This window comes from Stenella coeruleoalba, assembly GCF_951394435.1.
Source record: "Stenella coeruleoalba genome assembly, chromosome: 2".
Classification (NCBI taxonomy): Eukaryota; Metazoa; Chordata; class Mammalia; order Artiodactyla; family Delphinidae; genus Stenella; species Stenella coeruleoalba.
Genome location: NC_137147.1, coordinates 157,236,067 through 157,256,934, shown reverse-complemented (window position 1 = coordinate 157,256,934; position 20,868 = coordinate 157,236,067). Strand labels below are relative to the sequence as shown.

At 39.4% G+C, this 20,868-nt stretch overlaps 1 protein-coding gene across 1 annotated transcript in view; it reads right to left on the bottom strand.

Annotated features, from left to right (window-relative positions):
- TASOR2 (transcription activation suppressor family member 2) overlaps positions 1-20,868 on the bottom strand; it is a 67,206-nt gene that overhangs the window by 14,054 nt on the left and 32,284 nt on the right. Inside the window, 8 exon segments of the mRNA XM_079912534.1 lie at positions 2,391-2,820; positions 3,147-4,014; positions 7,825-8,067; positions 10,993-11,280; positions 11,595-12,299; positions 15,563-15,625; positions 15,723-15,795; positions 18,936-19,039. Coding sequence (XP_079768660.1) covers positions 2,391-2,820; positions 3,147-4,014; positions 7,825-8,067; positions 10,993-11,280; positions 11,595-12,299; positions 15,563-15,625; positions 15,723-15,795; positions 18,936-19,039 — 2,774 coding nt within the window.

Genomic DNA, 20,868 nt, shown 5'->3' with positions numbered 1-20,868 from the left:
GTAACAGAAATACCTCTGGACAATTTTGATAACCTCATAAAAAGGCTGTTTCTTTTCTTTTTTTTTTTAAAGGCTGAAGAATGGTCTTGTTCAGAATATGGTAAAGTGGATTGATCATACAGTTGACCTACACCTGTAGTTCTGGAACACTACGGTCACAGATTTCCTGCCATATTTTGAAGCAGTCGTGTTGTAAGTCAGGACCTGTGTTTCAAATCTCTTGTTAAAAACATTTCTGCCTTAGTCAAAGAAAGACACTGACCTGAGTAATTGGCAGGGAGGAGCTGAGACTTGGTTTTAAGAGGACACGACTGGCCAGATACAAAGCATAGAAAACTCTTGATGGTACACTCATTCTGAGAACAGTTCTATGACCCTCCCAATCATACTGTGGCTGATAATGTTGGGCCATAGTCGTGAATCTCACCATGCCTGTGCTCTTAGTGAAATGAAAACTTTGATAATCCTAGTTTGCCCTAGAATAGGGAGTGGTACAGGATGTGTGTGCACCTTTAAAGTATGGGTACAGTATTCAAGAAGATGACGGAAACATATTTCTAAGTATATGCTATAGAAAGTGTTAGGAATCGTTAATTTTAACATTCTACTTTCTACTTAATACTCTTTCATGTTTGCAAGAAAATCATTCCTAATTGGACATTACTAAAGTACCACAACCAAAAATACTTTATAAGAAACTAGTGTGTGTATAAATATATATGTAATAATAAAATCTGCCTGACTAAACATAAATACTTTCTTATTCTAAGGTAGTGATTTTATGTATCTCTTTGAGAATAAGATGAAATTTATGAACGCCATCCTCAGAAAAAAAACGCATACACACGTAACATATATTTTATGTGTACACATATAAACACACACATATGTGCATATATATACATAAATACATCCACAGAATTAGACATTGAGAAACAGCTAGAGTGTCCAGATCTGAGTCTTGGCCGGACAATTTACTATGTGCCTCCAGGCCATTCTGTACTTCTCCATCCTCAGTCTTCTCACCTATGAGATGGGTGGCACGGTCCTTACCTCACCCGGCCGTGTGAGAATTAACTGAGCTAATGCGAGTGAAGGGCTCAGACCAGTCTCTGGCCCACAGCGTTCCACCAGTCTTCATTCTGATGAAGATGAGCATCTGCAGACACTCACAGACCCTCTGAGGCTCACCCCTGGACCTGCAAATCCTCACGGAAGCCCAGGTACAGAAACTCAATGTTCACACAGGCACTGAAGGTGCCCAAACCCATGTAAAATTATTCTGTAATAAATCTGCTCTGAAAGCTTAAAAAGGCAGTTATTTTGTCAATCCATTTACTTAGAATCTTGATACAACTTTTTAATTTGCTCCAATTAAAATTCGATTATCAGGCTTCCCTGGTGGCGCAGTGGTTAAGAGCCTGCCTGCCGATGCAGGGGATACGGGTTCGTGCCCCAGTACGGGAACATCCCACATGCCGCGGAGCGGCTGGGCCCGTGAGCCGTGGCCGCTGAACCTGCGCGTCTGGAGCCTGTGCTTCGCAAAGGAAGAGGCCACAACAGTGAGAGGCCCGTGTACCGCAAAAAAAAAAAAAAAAAAATTCGATTATCTGTCCTATCAGTTGAGAACAGTGAAATGAAACAAAGTGTATTTTCCATATTTACAAACAGTTATCTGCAGACCTATGAGAGGTCTGGCATTTTATTTACTGTCTCAGGATTTGTTGTTTCGCGGTACACGGGCCTGTCACTGTTGTGGCCTCTCCCGTTGCGGAGCACAGACTCCGGACGCGCAGGCTCAGCGGCCACGGCTCACGGGCCCAGCCGCTCCGCGGCATGTGGGATCTTCCCAGACCGGGGCACGAACCCGTGTCCCCTGCATCGGCAGGTGGACTCTCAACCACTGCGCCACCAGGGAAGCCCTCAGGATTTGGTTTTAAAAATATTTTTTAATATATTCAATTTTAGTTTCCTTTAAGGTTTATCAAAGATTTTTTATATTTATTATTACTGCATTTGATCCATAAACACTATGATAGGTAAACAGAATAAGTATTATTCACCTCTTTTAAAAAGTAATAAGCTCAGAGAACAAGTAATTTGCCCCAAATCATACAACTAAAAAGTTACATAATTATGGTTGGCTCCCAGATCATCTGAGGCCTCCGATTTTTTTCCTACTTTTGTTTCTTCAATCAGGATGGTAGATAAGCTCCACCTGCAGACAATCCAGACTTTGTAAACTAAGTTTCTGGCATTCTAATCCTTTACATAGCTAGAGAATCCACTTTCCTAAAGAAACCAATTCCTTGTTATGAATGTGATTTTACGTACAAAAAAAATTTCTTCAAAAATAATACCAGCATTTACAGTATTCAGCTTTTACCTACCTCATTATTACAAGAATAGATGAAATTCTGGCTTTCCGGGGTCTCTGGATGACCTGCTGTTGCAAACATTTCTTTCTGTTCATTCTGCACCCAAAGCTCCAAGCCTCTCACAGGCGGTGGTTTCATGAAAGGAAGCAGGGGGTCAGTGTCTGGGAAGGACACTTTGGCAGTAGGACCTCTGGGAGCCTCATTAGTCTCCAACAGAGGGTCTACGGAGCACCTTTCTACACCGGAGGACTCCTCAATTTCACTGAATTCAAACGATTCTAACGTGCTATTTATGCACACGTATTTTGCTGGGTTGCTGTGTTCTACTACTTTTCGGGATGATTGTATGCCTTTGTTTTGATTGCTGTAAAACAGAGCTACCCACATATGAAGTAAAAGCCTCACTTCTTCCATGTTATCTGGTAAATCAGTATTCCAAGGCCTGAGATTTTAAAGAAAGAAGAAACCAAAATCATTGAAAATGACTATTTTAGTTGATTATCTTATAAATAAGTGCCTTAATTATTAACCTTAGTTTTTGTGTTCGTTTTTATTTTAAAAATTACATGAACATGAAACAATGAGTAAAATAAAAATGAAGTTGATGTAACAAATAATTACAGTGAATCTGCCTGGTATTATTCCCAAGTTACTGGATTTTACACACTTCCTTCTCCCTCCCCAGAGTTTAGCGCAAGTATCCCTTCTCGCTACATTTATCTCAACAGAAAAGTTCATCCATTTTCATCCAGTGTCACTCCTACTCACCCATGTAGTGCTCTGATTACAGTCTTCTCCAGGGGGTTGTTGGTATACTTGCTGTCTAAGCTGAACACGTAATCTGCTTCCCATATGAAAGTGACCTTAAAGGAGCCGTCACAGCTGAATACGGTACGAGAGCGGCAGAAGTCCTGCAGGCTGGAGGGCAGCACCCTGCTCCTGCGCCTGAGCGCTGGGGCCTCGGAAAGCTGCTGCAGTGGGGAGGTGACCTGCTGATGCCGAAATGGCATCACTTTCCCCACTGGGGTTCCCGCTTCAGGGCCTTTTGTGCCATTCTTGGCAAACGCAGGGCCTGGGGCCCCTCTCTGCTGTAGATGCTTCTTTGAATGTTCTGCAAGGAGCAGGGCATAGGAATGCTCCACAGCCACAAAAGAGCTTTGGCTTGCGTCGGAACTTCCTAGGGTTTCCTCAGGCAGTGCCAACTGGGCTTCTGCAGGGGCCTGAATGCCAGCAACCAAGCTTTCTTCCTCCTGGCTGACCGTGGGGTCTGATGTCAGATTACTCTTATCAGAGGGCTTGGATAATGGTCCACCTTTTTGACTTTTAACTCCTCTATGATATTCGTGGTCTGATGTACCACGCAAAGAATGTTCTTTAGAAAGCAAAACATCGTTTTGTGGCAATTCAGAGGAGCAGGGCAAGTTTCTGGGCTCAGAGGATGGTGTGGTAGAGGTAGCAGCGCTTAATGCAAGATCAGCCAACATATTTAGGGCCTGGGAGTCACAGTTGACAATGGAGTTTTCAGGTGGGTCTTCTGGAGCCACTGTGATATTTTCTGGTTGAGCTGTACTTATGCTAATAACTTCTTGACCATCTGAAATTTCTGATTGAAGCTGTGAAGAAGTTTCTCCTTTGGCTTCAGCATAAAAGAAAAAAAGACACATAACACTTGATTTCCATAGAATTAATTCTTTGTCATATTACTATGGTTCAGTGAAAATCAACAGTTAAGTCAACATATTCAAGAAAAACCTCTTGATATGTTGCATAAATTGTATGTTAAATTTTTATTACCAGAGTGAGGTCTTGTCCAACTTCCTGATGTATTATAATGTATTTACCAGAGGAACAAGTCTTAAGGAATGTGCATATTAATTTAAAAAGAAATCACCCTTCAAAACTGCATGTACTCAGGCTTCCCTGGTGGCGCAGTGGTTAAGAGTCTGCCTGCCGATGCAGGGGATACGGGTTCGTGCCCCGGTATGGGAAGATCCCACATGCCGCGGAGTGGCTGGGCCCGTGAGCCGTGGCCGCTGAACCTGCACGTCCGGAGCCTGTGCTCCGCAACGGAAGAGGCCACAACAGTGAGAGGCCCGCGTACCGCAAAAAAAAAAAAAAGAAAAAAAACAACCCTGCATGTACTGATCTACACACAAGGCATACTGCTCAGCTAAAGAAATATACAGAGAAAAAAACAAAAGCAAGAAAAGAAAACAAGACTCCTGCCCTCAGAGAGCTTACAATCTAGTGAGAATCTAAGAATTTCTAAGTTTAAAGTGTATATTATAGAAGGTTAATGTACTTTCTTAGAAATCATTTCCCTTGGCAAGTTATTAGAGAAATCACATAAGTTCAAAATAGAGATGATTTTTAACCATATTGATGTTTATAATGTTTATGATGTTATAATGATATTTATAATACGTTATGATACAAATAGAAAATGAGAAAAGTAAGAATATTCAGAATCGCCAATTAATTTCAAGTTTTAAAACTTCAGTTTCTGCATTAAAAATATTTCCTCTCTATTCTATCTGCAAAAAAGCAAATCTCCTCATCTACTGATAATTCTTCTTACAGCAGGTACTCAAATCTACCCACTGGCATTCGGTCAGAAAACTAACATTCTCAGGTGGTTTACTTGCCTTCTCAGGACTTTGATTCAGCCTTTTAAAATGTGGTTATCATGAAGGACAAAGTTCTCAACAATACTGGGCAGTGAGTCCCTGTAGCAGGTGGCTGGATGGACAGAAAAGCCAACTGTGCTCCTCTTTATAATTAGCAGTAGCAGGTCTGAAATAAATTACTGACCTGTCTGCAAAGCCCAATGACAGTACATTTACAGAGAAAACTCTGGCCTATGAGGTCATCAAACAGAATGACAAGAGTGTGTGTATGGTGAGGAGGGTAAAATTAATCAACCACTGCCCAGTTTTTATTTAAAATATCAAAGCCCAACGGGGTGAGGTACGAGAAAGTGGCCCAAAGAGGGCTGTCTCGTGAACCCTCCGGGTGTACTGGAAACACATTCATTTTAGGATCTGATGTGTTTACTGACACTAAGTTCATTCTATCCTTAAATACTATGGTTCTTACACTGAGTATCACTATGAGGAAGGTCGAATATAGAGAACACTGTATTGAGTCAAGAAAAAGGGTTCATTTTAATATGTGTCATTTCAGGTAAATCATTTAATAACTGTCTTGTTAGAGGTTTTCAATTAATTAAAAATACAATACTGATAATCTATCTCTTTTAAGAAATATAGATAAAATGATGCCAAATAAATTATAAAAAATTAAAGAGTTCAGTAAATAAAAACTATATTGAAAACTTTAAAAAGGACAGAAAACCATTAGTTTCAGCAACAAAAGGATTGAGCCTTCTTAAACTCTGATATTTCAAGTAAAAGAAATGAAGTGGATTAGCATGGGTGATTAAGAAATAAAAGAAAAATTAACACATTATTTAAAAGGTGGTAATCTTAAAATTTTAACTTGGAATGTGGCTGCACAATATATACAGACACTTGCAATACAAATCGGCCTCTTTCTGAATACCCATTCTGGAAACTTTTCATTTTCTGGGCTCACTTTTCTGCCAATGCCCAGTTGCACACCTCCTCCCGCTAATCGATTAGCCTACAAGTATATAGAAGCCAATTCAGCACAAGGAATTCTAATGACAAGGCTGGGAATACAATGCATTATGTATGTATCTATACTCATCCTGTTTACAGACTAATTGGAAAGACAGGACCAAGACACACCAGATGATTGGAAAATAGTATGAATTAACTCTTTAATGTTCTCAAAAACCCAAAAAAGAAATGAAAAAAAAAAGGAGAAATGAGTACAGATCAGAGCATCAGGAAATGGCTCCGTGTGGACTTAGCTGAGCAGAGGGGACTGCACAGGGGTGACAACAGGCATGGTTCGTGTGGGTGGCACCATGTGCCTGGCAGGGAAGGCACGCATTGGGAAACAGCAGGAGAGAAATGTGGACCCGTGGGTAAGACCACCTCGTAACTGCCTGGGGAGACAAGCAGAGAGTCTGTGTTGGGTATGACTCTCTACAGGTTGTACGGTGATATGACTGAGGAGCTTTCAGAAAAATCTTCAGCCATAAACAACATTAACGAAACTGAGGAAAGGGACTTCCCTGTGGTCCAGTGGTTAAGACTCTGCGCTTCCAATGCAGGCAGTGTGGGTTCGATCCCTGGTCAGGGAACCGATATCCCACATGCAGCAAGGTGTGGCCGAAAAAATTTTTTTTAAAAATGAGGAAAGAAAAAACAAAGCTCATCCATAATACCATCACCCCAACAAAACAAGAGTTTCTTTCCCTGAATTCCACTAAATTTGAGGCTTTTAAAAAACCTAAAGGTAGATGAGAGAAAGTAGAATCATGAGATTAGACAGAAAATTGATGGAAATACAGAGATATGAGGAAATGAAGGTTTTTCTAAACAAAAAACACCACCACACATACAACACAGTAGGACTCAATACCGAAGATACTGTAAAATGTATAGATTTTGCAGCTTGGTGGAGCTGCACTCTACTCAGAGAGACGGGTGCGAAGAGGGACATGGAGCTGGGAGAAAAGTGAGGTCCGCGGTGATGAGGGAACGTGCCAGCAACGAGGAGGTTCCAGCAGGTGGAACACGGAACTAGCAGTCAGCTGCTGGCTCACAGAAGGAGACTTGGTTATTCACTTCCGCACAAGTAGAAGTAGAAAAGTAAAACTGCTTTTAAAATTAATTTAATGCCTTTTAAAACCAAATACAGGGAGGGGCTTCCCTGGTGGCGTAGTGGTTGAGAGTCTGCCTGCCGATGCAGGGTACACGGGTTCGTGCCCCGGTCCGGGAAGATCCCGCATGCCGCGGAGCGGCTGGGCCCGTGAGCCATGGCTGCTGAGCCTGTGCGTCTGGAGCCTGTGCTCCGCAATGGGAGAGGCCACAGCAGTGAGAGGCCCGCATACCGAAAAAAAAAAACAAAAAAAAAAACAAGAAAAAATACAAATGAAATACAGGATTCGGGATTACTGACTGCTTTGAACCATGTCTTTACAGTTCCCTCTGGACAAACTTATAATATCCTTTTTATAACTGATTATGGTCCAGAAAAATACTGCCAGATGCTACTTGCTTGTGAATTTAGTCATTAAAAAAGGCCATTTATACTTTAACTCTGCTGAACAGTTCACGTTCAGGCTTTCTGCAGAATGAAAAGTAGGGTCTATTTAGTGAAGGTATGAATCTTTGCACTTTCTAATTTATTCACAATGGGAAACCAAGTTACTTGTCCTGTCAGTGTCTGAACTAAAGAAGACCATAAGAACGTGACAGATTTCAACTGATCTTACACTGTTTCAATATGCTATTTTATAATCTCGATTAGTCTGTATTACGGTGCTGAAATTTACAGGAAGAGGACTTCTTACCAGGTTGTGGCTGCTTTCTGATTCTGGGATTCTGATTGCCTTTTACTATATTTTCCCTCTGTTTTTGTGGAGATTTCTTCACAGGTGGCTCAGCCCTTGGAACAGTTTTGACTGGAGATGTCTCTTGTTTCCTTGCCCTTTTAGCATTCGTTGACACTGGAACATCTTCAGAAATAGGAGCTTCTTGGTTTTTCCAATCCAATTTGGTTGTCTGTACAAACTGTGCAGTCAGCACTTCAGCACCTTATGCAGAAAAGACACCGTTTTTTAAGGGGTAGGGGGCTCACATATTTATCAGCATAGCTTTCCTTTGATTTGTTTTGGGGGGAAACTTTAATAATGGGGAACAAAATATAAAATTTGGGGTATTTCATTAAAAGATTTTTGAACTTGCTAAGTGTTGGTCTGTATCCCTAATTAGGATTAGGAGAAAAATATCCGAGTAATAACTTTATCAAAACAAGGCATGACTTAATTTTTTAAAAAGATTCCATAATCTTTGCTGACTGATGTGGCAGGTAAGGCTGAACATGCTAGTTCACAGCACAGGGTGACGGATAATTCAATTTACACAAAAGCGACACAGCTCCCATAAAGCCATATGGTTAAAACTATGATCACAATGTAGAGAAGAGACTGTAGGTTCACAAAGAGCCATCTTACATATTTTCCTTCACTACACCTAAATATCAAAGCTTTAACACTGCCTGAAAAATCATCTCTTAAGACAGAGGAAGGTACATTGAAGAAAGTCCTCTTCTGATTTAACTTCCTATAAATCTATTATAATTGCTCATTTCTCTTACAAAATGCTCAGCTTTACCTCTCACAGGGAAGGAAGGAAAGAACTAAAGGTGGAGGCACATGAGGAGAAAAAACTATTAACAACCTGCTTGTATCACACGCAGAAAGTGTTTCAATCCTTTAAGAGTTAAAAAAAAGTTAATAAATGTTCCCCGTGAAAACGTTTTCCCCATTGACTATATAAAATAATCACACATGTGAATGTTTGCAAATATTTTAAAATCACATTATATGGAAAATACTATTTCTAATTGATTGAGAACAGAAAACATATTAAAGTTTCAGAATGTGATGGTTATTAGTGAAATGTAGAAAAGAGACCAATTTCATTTTATTCTTTTGAAGGTTAGAAAAACAAATGGTTTTTTAAAAAAGCTTTTAGACTCTCTTAATGTTGTACATTTCCCTGGGTCTAATTATTTTCTTCCCTACTAAACTATTAAAGGCAATAAAGCAGCAGTTTTATTTGCTTTTAGAGTAAGACTTCTGATTTTATACCGGTTACAATTTCTAAAATTTTTAGCATAAAAAAAGGCAAAATATAAGTCAAGCAGGAAAACTGTTAAGACTAAATTAAGAAGAGAAAGAAAATAAGATGAGATGATCAAGACTAGGGGAAGCGTAACATCTGCATGGGCAGGAGGGGAACATCTCTCACAACCTAGGTCCTGCGAGGAAAAGGAGAAACACAAAACAGGTGATCCTGCAGGGACTGCCCTGCTTATTTGCATCACTCAGTGACATGTTTCTCAAACTGCATGCAATAATCCATGGGTGTATTATAAAATAAACTTAATGGGTTGCAACCAGAATTCTTTATTAAATGAAACAGAAGATATCAGATTGTATTACACATAGTTAGGGTAAATGCTCCCTGAAATTTCTATTTCAGTAATGTATGAATTTGTGTGTACTGGACTACAATATACAACGTATTTCTTTTCTTTTTTTTTTTTTTGAGCTTTTGTGGTATTATATTTAGTCATCTTGGCTGGTTTAATCACATCGTTGTTGTTGTTCATTTTTTGGCCACACTGTGTGGCATGTTGTGTCTTAGTTCCCTGACCAGGGATCAAACCCATGCCCTGTGCACTGGAAGTGTGGAGTTGTAACCACTGTACTGCCAGGGACATCCCTAAAACATATTTCTTATAGTGGATGAAATTAGCACACTTGAGAAACAGTGACAACATATATGTTGAATTATAGGTAATTTATTTAATACCTTTAAAATGGTTCATATAGAGAGAAACCCAATATGGTTGGCCTGGAATTTGTGAGGAAATGTAGAGTGTGAGTCGCTGCTTCATACTGCCGTTCTTTCTACCACCCTCCTAAACACACATACACACACAATTTCTCAAACTATAATTGGCCAGAAATAACTACTTGTTAAACCACAGGGTAAAATCTTAATTATCTAGGATCCTGGGGATCCACACACCTCCGATGTTTCTTCTTTAGGCATCAGAATTTTTAAATTCAAAATACTATAGATAGGGTTGGCAAATTTTTTCTGTGAAGGGCCAGACCTCAGTCACAGCCGCCCACCTGTGCCAGCGCAGTGAAGTACAGAGACAACAGGTAATGCCTGAGGGGCCCTTTGGCCCAAGTCTGCTCACCTCTTCTCTAAGGGGTCATAGAGCATAAGTTCCCTAGTTTTAAACAAAATACACCACACGTAATCTGAGATGACTCTCAGCCAAAATTGTGTTATTTGTTGTGCTCTGTTCACTGAAGTGCATTTGACTAACATTAAATGGCTCTGGACGCTGATTCTCCCTCAGTTTTCAGGGGGCAACAAAACCACTTGAGGAACTGTTTCAATATATATGTCTCGAGGCCACTGGACCTTGTTTCAGTAGGTCTGTAGTAGGATCCAGACGACCACTTTTAAAACACACAAAGGATTAGAAATTCTGCCCCAGGATGCTCTAGTTCTGGGAGAGTCCAGGCACTTTCCCCCCTCTTTAAACATGTTCAGACTATCACTTATCAGTTTTTGCCATCTGTTCTTAGTGTGCCTGATTTTAGCAGATCCTCTTCTTCCACTCGAATTTGTCCAAGGACAGTTCAGAAACGGAATGACCTTATTTCTTAGACAGGTAAGTAAATAACTGAGTGATGATTTGAGCAGTTTTACAAGTGAAATACAAGCTTTCGGTGGGTGGGCTTTTGTCCTATTTCTTGAATTTCATGTTATCTAGACTAGTGCTTCTCCAACCTTAGCATGCACACAGATCACCTGGAGAGAGCTAACGGACACTGTCAAGCTACAGTCCAGGATGGTCACACAGGAACAGGGCTAACACACAACAGTTATTACTAATTGCTCATCTGAAAATCCATACAGACCATGCTTACCGTTTTCTCTTTTCCGAGGAAACTTGAGAGTTGTGGGAGAGTCTGGACGCTTGTTTGCTCCAGCAGGAGTTCTTCTGGGAAAGGGACGGCACAACTTCACCCTTTTACTCCGTACCACGGGCAGCGTGCCTGCTTTTCTCTTAGGCTGAACTCTCAGATTTGATGCTGGACTTAATGGGACCAGAGCTCCCTGCCTTGCTTTAAACATCTCTTCAGAATTCTTTTGTGTTTCTGTTTCTTTTCTTACTTCTGCCTCTGAGTCGTGAAATTCAGGATCTGGAGTCATAACTAAAGAAAATCCAGCATCACAAATTCCATCTGAAATACCTTATTTCTTAGACAGGTAAGTAAACAACTGAGTGATGATTTGAGCAGTTTTACAAGTGAAATACAAGCTTTTGGTGGGCGGGCTTTTGTCCTATTTCTTGATTTTCATGTTATCTAGATTAGTGCTTCTCCAACTTTAGCATGCACACAGATCACCTGGAGAGAGCTAACGGACACTGTCAAGCTACAGTCCAGGATGGTCACACAGGAACAGGGTTAACACACAACAGTTATTACTAATTGCTCATCTGAAAATCCATACAGACCATGCTTACCGTTTTCTCTTTTCTGAGGAAACTTGAGAGTTGTGGGAGAGTCTGGACGCTTGTTTGCTCCAGCAGGAGTTCTTCTGGGAAAGGGACGGCACAACTTCACCCTTTTACTCTGTACCACGGGCAGCGTGCCTGCTTTTCTCTTAGGCTGAACTCTCAGATTTGATGCTGGACTTAATGGGACCAGAACTCCCTGCCTTGCTTTAAACATCTCTTCAGAATTCTTTTGTGTTTCTGTTTCTTTTCTTACTTCTGCCTCTGAGTCGTGAAATTCAGCATCTGGAGTCATAACTAAAGAAAATCCAGCATCACAAATTCCATCTGAAATACACGGAGACTGAGGACACTCTGCCAATAAGTCTAGTGCAGTAGATACTTCCAAAATGTACCCATTAGGATTTGAAAAATAAGATCTCAACTGAGTTAAAGACTGTAAAGGGCACTTTTCAGCTGGAGGAGTCACGTCAAAACCACTGGACACTTTGCCAAAGAATGCAGTCTCTTTAATTCCATCCTGAGAAGCAGCAGTCAATGAAGGACTTTTGTCCACCTTGTACAGTTCTTGGAGATTATGCTTTACTAATGTGTTTAGACAGATTCCTTTTTCAGAAAATGATTTCTTTGCTTCCAGCAGGGCACAATTAAGGGCAGGTAAAATAGGTACCACCTTCAATGAGATGTCATCTTCAACTTTCAAGTCTTTCAGCCCTAAAATATATACACATGTATTAAAAACCCAAAGTTCTTTTTTTTTCAAAAACATGCAGGAAAAAACGCTTTAGGTTACAAAATTACAAGATGGTTAAATATGATACAGTGTTTCAAATGGTAATCTAAATAGCAATTAATAGCAGACTTATGGATGCACTTAATGAACATATATTATCTCCATATATATGAAAACACGCACACACAGAACCAAAAAAGAGTCACTCAGATGGGATCATCAGGTGAGAATGAAGAAGGCAGGCCCGCCTGCAGCTCCATCTCATCTGACCAGGAGCCCAGCGTGGGCTCAATGCACCGGCATTTAGAGTTGGCAGAATTACTTTTCTATTCTCATTTTCTGCTTTTAAAATATATCTAATCTGTACCTTATATGACCTACTTCAAGTTCTCTTAAGAAGGTAGTCACAGGTGCAAACTTTCAGTTATAAGATAAATAAGTACTAAAGATGTAATGTACAACATAATAAAAAATAATTAACACTGCTGACGTTACATATGAAAGTTAAGAAAGTAAATACTGGGACTTCCCTGGTGGTGCAGTGGTTGAGAATCCAGCTGCCTTTGCAGGGTACACGGGTTCGAGCCCTGGTCTGGGAAGATCCCACATGCCATGGAGCAACAAAGCCCGTGCGCCACAACTACTGAGCCTGCGCTCTAGAGACTGCGAGCCACAACTACTGAGCTTGCATGCCACAACTACCGAAGCCCGCGTGCCTAGAGCCAGTGCTCTGCGACAATAGAAGCCACCACAATGAGAAGCATGTGCACTGCAATGAAGAGTAGCCCGCGCTAGCCGCAACTAGAGAAAGCCTGTAGCAACGAGGACCCAACGCAGCCAAAGAAAGAAAAAGAAAGGGAATACTAATAGTTCTCATCATAAGGGAAAAAATTTTTTGTTCTATTTTCTTTAATTTTGTATCTATACGATATGATGGATGTTCACTAGAAATACTGTGGTAGTTGTTTCATGATGTATGTAAGTCAAATCTTTATGCTGGTAAACCCTAAACTTATATAGTGCTGTATGTCAATTATATAATATCTCAATAAAACTGGAAGAAACTAGAGTTACAACACAAACCAGCTGAACTAAAAGAAAGTAAACCCTAAGTAACCCCCAAGTCTCATGGTAACTACTGGTATATATTTCATCACCTTCTCTATCAAATGAAATTTTTTAATATTATGTAACTAGACTGACTAGTCTGTATTTTACTTCCTCTCCCTGGTTCACTCTCTGACTGAAATGCTAATTTTTCAGCAACTCAATAACCTAAAGGAAAATAGTACAGGGAAAAAAGAGAAAAGGTCAGGTCACTGAGAAATAGGTAATAAAATCCTAGAAAATGTAATTTATCAGTAATAAAAAACCCACAGATAATAAAGACCTTTGGTGCCTACTAAACTGAAGTATGAATTATACCATTCTTTTTAACGAAAAAGTAACTGCAAAATTAAGAAACACCTAGCTGAATACATTTATACTTGAGCAGGTATCAGGAAAAGAATGGCAAATAAAAATAAATAGGAAAATGTGGCTAGCCATTAAAATAAAAATTCCTTTCTCTGCAGTTCATTTAGATAGTAACAAGGAAAAATAAAACATGACAAAGTTCTTAGGTACTACTAACAGTTCACAATAAAGCAGTAGTTTTCTAGACAACTTCATTATTTCAAGAATTTGGAAAGGCAGAAGTCAGAACGATTTGTAACAGGCTATTATGAAATCTAAGAAAAAGAACTTTTTAAGTCTGCTAAGCGAAGAGTCACTCAATTTAAAACAAATAACCACAGCACTGAACATTTCTGAGTGACCAGAAATAGAAAAGTGTCTTAATGAACTAGAGGAGGCTGTGAACATTGAACACAACAATCCAATGTTTACTCAAAAAGAAATCCTGTGCTGTTCAACACCAAATGGTACAGGAACTAATGTTTCTTATTCAGGTGGTAGTGTACACCTAAAAATAAGAATAAAGGCAGAGCTCCTGCATACGGAGGGAGGCAGTGTGGGAACAGAGCTGGAAGCCTGCTCAGACTCAGCTGTTTGACCTTGGGCAAGTTTAAGTTTCAGTTTCCTCATCTTTGAAATGGTCATAATAAAAATACCTATTAAGGGCTGTGAAATCAATTGTGCCTAGCAGAATATCAATGTAGTAAATGCTTGAAAAATGCAAGCAGCTATTGCCATTATGTTATTATAATTGGTAATATTTTGCTTATTCCAAACAGGTAATGCCAGTAGTTCTCTGCTTTGAGTAGCTGAATACAATTTAAAAATATCAATTAAAAAAATTTTTTTGGGTTGGTTGTAGCTTTATAAATACTATATACTATATACAAATTATGTTTAAACATACACAGTGTGATTATAAAACAATGAGGAAAATTTCCTCATATGACAAAAAGAAATGACTCATTTACTTTAATTTATTTATTTGCTCAGCAAGCATTTATTATTTTTTAGGTGCCTGACATTTCTAAGCAGTAGGGATGCAGTAGAATACAAGAAAGGCAGGCATTAAATAATTATAAAAATAAATATTTAAATTATATTGGTGAAAAGCCTAGGGGTCCTCACTGAAGGAAAAGTGGTGATGGGAATAAATAAAGTGATATTTAAACTGACACCTGACAGCTATGGGTAAGTGGCTAGACCAGCACTTCTCCTCCAATTTTATTCATTATCTACTCCCACCAGAGAGAGCCTTTCTAGACTTTGTTTCCTAACTGCCCTCTGAAATTCTAATACCACAGATATACTGTATATCTATTTACATACTGCAGGAGCAATATTTTTTGCCCCTAACAGGCAATTCCTGGTCCTGGCTCGGGGGGTGGTCAACATCATCTGATCAGGGGGAAGGAGACAAGTAGTCCAGACAGAGGGAAGTGCTTCTGTGAGGACCTTAAGTCCTACTGACGGGAGACTATGATAAAACCAACTCCCAGCTCTTGTTGTTCAATAACAAATGAATCCAGTTTTGGACATGCTGAATGTGAGGACCATCTGAGACATTTAAGTAGAAAGAAATGTCCATAGGCAGGTGGATATCTGAACATGGAGCAGACAGGAAAGGATAAGCCTACAAAGAAAGGAGATGAAGGATTAACCAGGGAGAGTAAAGGAAGAGTTATTTAAGAGAAGAAAAGAGTTACCAGGGTCATATGCTGCTGAGAGTTTAAGATGAGGACTGAAAAATGGCCCACAGGTGCAGTGAACTGCCAGTCCTGGTCCTTACCTGCTGACGGGGATGAATGGAATAAATGCAACCCGTGAAGACCCATCTGCTCCTCTCCAAAACCTACACAGAATGAGAATCAGAAGAAAAGTGAGGTTGCTGATCTTATACAATAAAAGTAAACATACTGAAAAACATTTATTCAAAAAGTTGTTCTTACTTGTTTCTGACATAAAGGCTGACGACGTAAGTAAAATGAAAAATTCTCGATCTTCTAAGCATTTGATGATTGCCTTAAACATAAAATAGCAAGAAAGAAGATTCAATTACTCTCTCCTTCTCCCTCTACCACATTCTTCAGTGATTTTTAAGCTCATGAAAAGTTAAAGAAGAAAATTCTTGAAATGTCAGTATTTATGGGAATCAGGACAATTTTGTCCCCAGTATCAGAAACTGCAAGTTCCTTAGCATTCAAGTAATCTTGGCCTTGTTATGGCTACATATAATAAATAACTAGAACATCATGGGTTAGTTTTAGGATAGTGTTCAACTACATAACAAATCAATCAGAAACAACGTCTTTCATTTTTTTCATTGACATGTTGGACATTTCATCCTGCTAAGTAGCCGCTCTGTTCCCATTTAGCCACTACAAATTCAAGGTCAATCAGACCTATGATTAACATGTTAAGCTCATTTTAATACAAAACATATCACAGAATCCTGGGACTAGAAAAACTGGAAGATACTATCCATTAAAAGAATCCTTTCTACAGCTTCCTAAGAGATGAGTAATAAAAGAAAATAACATCATTAGGTCCCCTGGTTATAAGAAATGCAGATGAAAATAAATACTTCTATTTTCCCTCTACCACAGTCTCCAGTGGCATCTTCTGTCATTCTAAATCACAGAGATAACAGCTCTTCTTCCCCATTAGTCACCATTTCAAAAGCCTATATACCCTTAACAAAGATAAAATTCAATGTCATACAATAATTTGTCAGTTAAAAAAACAATAAAATATACCACTTTATAAAGTGATAAAACATACTTCAAAAATTGACAGGTCATAAGCCTACAAATATGATAAATCAATAAATTATTCAACAACTCAAGTATGAAAAAAAGACGTCTTTTCTAGTTGTTTATTGGAACTAATTATGAGACTGAAACTTCACCCACAGGAACAATCACTATTGTGAGTGTCCAAACATTTCTATCACAGCCCCTATGCATTGGTTGGTTTACATTTTTGTCTCCTATAGTCTTGTAAGTTCCTTGATGGCAGGGACTATTTGTCTTTTTGCTTCTGGCACACAGTAAGCATTCAAGAAAGAATTACTGAATAAATGTATCAACAGTTATATATACCCATATCTTTGGTATTTATCAGCAAACAGATGTAATTCTTGTTTTATTTTTTTATCGGTGTAAAGAGTAAAAGTGACAATAATTAGCTACATTATTCTGAATTTTAGTTTTGTAATATAGATGAAAGTAAAATCCTGTATCTGCTTAAAACTGTACATTTCTTTATTCCAAAATATGTGCAAGTAAAACAAATATGTAGTGTATCTTATTAGTCTCTCAAATTATGCGCTGAAAGGGCTATATAAAATTCCTATTTTAACCTTTGTGGGGAAAAAAATCTTAGAATCTTTGAAATATCTACTTCTAGCCTTTTCCATTCACACACAGAAAAATCCAGCCATACATGTCTTTACCACCTTTTAAAGAAGAGACCTTCCTCAGTACTGTTCTTGAAGTCCAGTGTTGTAGGTACAAGGGACATTTACTGCTCGTCCACTATACACCAGGCACCAAGGTGTCAAAGATGCTTAAGACATGATACCTACCCTCAAGGAGCTCAATGTCTAGGTAGGGAGACCGATATGTAAAGATTATTCATTATAAAATGAGGCAGGAAAAGCAGCCTGGAGCACTGAGAGCGAAGGACCTTATGTGATAAGTAATTTCTGTTAAGTAATTAACACACAAACTGTGAAGTAAAGCTGGGCACCGAGTCTCCTGAGTTCAATACCAGAAGCACTCACAAGTAGACCCTTCACTAATGCATTTTCTGAAAGTATCTTTGAACTTCCTTCTTTTGAATTTCCAAATATAAAATGAACTACACTACTTCAAAAACACATAGCCTATAATCCCAGTCGATATTCAGTGGTTATCTGCTCAGCATCTTGTGTCACCCACTGCACCTCCTTACTGCAGAATGGGGGGCACTGACCTCGCACCCAGTTCTGGAAGGTGGGCTCTGAGTGGCCTGAACTTATCAGTGTGGGCCATTCGCTTTCTAGTTACTGCTGAGAGACATGCAGATGATGGAACTGGTCTAAGGACATAAGCCATGGTTTGGAGGACGGGTTCTCTCTGGATGCAAAAAGGAGGCACGCAGCCCTGCCTGGCAGCCGAGGACAGAACTATTGCACAGAGGAGGGAGAAGCTGAAAGAAAAAGAGTCCTGAGCAAACAGCACTTGAACTTGCTTTACCATCTAAAACTGAAAAGTAAGCCTATCAAAACTCTTTATTGTTTAAGCCAGTTTGAATTTCTGTTACATGCAACTCAAGCATCTTACCTGACACTACCCCCAAGGCAGCTCACCTATCTATTCTGTTAATTTACTGGTTTCATACTGTCTACTACGGGGATAAGTCCGTTGTGCCACTAAAGGGCTGAGCAGACTTGTTTGGTCACTTCTATCACGCACACTGTTTCCTTTGGGATGTTTGGGAATCACTCACTATAAGGTCAGCATCTACTCCTTTCCTCAGACCGAGGAGCCCTGGTTAACACAGTGGAGAGGTCTTTGGATGTTACATATTTCTCAGTAGAATCGTGCTTTTCTAAGCTATGAAAACAATAGAAGCAGCAACTTTTCTTTCTTTATACACCTATGTGTTGACAAGGGTCACTTTTAAAGAAATATCCCACAAATCAATCTCCTTTGATTAATGCAGAAATACTAGGGATCTACTCAATTCTTCCATCATAAAACAAAAACAACAACAAAAAAGGATTTGAGAAAAACTGTCCTCCTATACTTAAAACCAGGAGTATGAACTGACTAGTGAGACACAGAAAAAGTAAACTAAGATACAAAGGGGATGAATATGTTAGCCAATAAATATCATGTCAATAAATATTAAATGATAAATATCCTCTGAAGGGAATTTCCTCGTGGTCCAGTGGTTAGGACTTGGCACTTTCATTGTTGTGGGCCCAGGGTTTGACCCCTGGTCAGGGAACTAAGATCCTACAAGCTGTGTGGCGTGACCAAAAAAAAAAAAAAAAAAAAAAATCCTTTTAAGCAAGCTAAAACAATTCAATCTAGGCAGAGCCAACTAATAAATAGATATCAATTTCTCAATTTAAGGAAAACATAATAATAATATTTTAAACTGATGATTCTTACCAATTGCTCCCTTTTAATGTACTCTGTTAGTTTATCTACTTTTTCCCCTTGTTTGTTGGATAGTTCCACCTCATACATATTGAAGCACATATCTTGGCAACAGACTGTGAAGAAAACCAGAAACACAGAACATTTCCTATTTTAAAATGCTATTGTGAAAAATTCCGTTTCTCCCTAGACCCACCGTGTGGCTGACATGGTTGGTCTTGGTGCTCCGGCCTGGTGTCAGGCCTGAGCCTCTGAGGTGGGAGAGCCGAGTTCAGGACACTGGACCACCAGAGACCACCCGGCTCCATGTAATATCAACCGGCAAGAGCTCTCCCAGAGATCTCTATCTCAACGCTAAGATCCAGCTCCACCCAATGGCCAGCAAACTCCAGGGCTGGATGCCCCATGCCAAACAACTAGCAAGACAGGAACACAACCCCACCCATTAGCAGAGAGGCTACCTAAAATCATACTAAATTCAGAGACACCCCAAAACACACCACTGGACACAGCCCTGCCCACCAGAAAGACAAGATCCAGCCCCACCCACCAGAACACAGGCACCAGTCCTCTCCACCAGGAAGGCTACACAAGCCACTGAACCAACCTTACCCACTGAGGGCAGACACCAAAAACAAAAGGAACTACGAACCTGCAGCCTGCGAAAAGGAGATCCCAAACACAGTAAGTTAAGCACAATGGGAAAACAGAGAAATATGTAGCAGATGAAGGAGCAAGGTAAAAAACCATCAGACCAAACGAAGAGGAAATAGGCAGTCTACCTGAAAAAGAATTCAGAGTAATGATAGGAAAGATGATCCAAAATCTTGGAAATAGGATGGAGAAAAAACAAGAAACGTTTAACAAGGACCTAGAAGAACTAAAGAGCAAACAAACAATGATGAACAACACAATAAATGAAAATAAAAATTCTCAGGAAGGAAGCAATAGCAGAATAACTGAGGCAGAAGAATGGATAAGTGACCGGGAAGATAAAACAGTGGAAGTAACTACCGCAGAGCAAAATAGAGAAAAAAGAATGAAAAGAACTGAGGACAGTCTCAGAGACCTCTGGGACAACATTAAAAGCACCAATGTTTGAATTATAAGGATCCCAGAAGAAGAAGAGAAAAAGAAAGGGTCTGAGAAAATATTTGAAGAGATTATAGTTGAAAACTTCCCTAACATGGGAAAAGAAATAGTCAAGTCCAGGAAGTGCAGAGAGTCCCATACAGGATAAATCCAAGGAGAAACATGCCAAGACACATATTAATCAAACTATCAAAAGTTAAATACAAAGAAAAAAATCCTAAAAGTAGCAAGGGAAAAGCAACAAATAACACACAAGGGAATCCCCGTAAGGTTAACAGCTGATCATTCAGCAGAAACTCTGCAGGCCAGAAGGGAGTGGCAGGACATATTTAAAGTGATGAAAGGGAAAAACCTACAACCAAGATTACTCTACCAGCACGGATCTCATTCAGGTTCGATGGAGAAATTAAAACCTTTACAGACAAGCAAAAGCTAAGAGAATTCAGCACCACCAAACCAGCTTTACAACAAATGCTAAAGGAACTTCTCTAGGCAGGAAACACAAGAGAAGGAAAACACCTATAAAAACCAACCCAAAACAATTAAGAAAATGGTACTAGGAACATACATATCGATAATTACCTTAAATGTAAATGGATTAAATGCTCCAACAAAAAGACATAGACTGGCTGAAGGGATACAGAAACAAGACCTGTATATATGCTGTCTACAAGAGACCCACTTCAGACCCAGGGACACATACAGACTGAAAGTGAGGGGATGGAAAAAGATATTCCATGCAAATGGAAATTGAAAGAAAGCTGAAATAGCAATTCTCATATCAGACAAAATAAACTTTAAAATAAAGACTATTACAAGAGACAAAGAAGGACACTACATAATGATCAAGGGA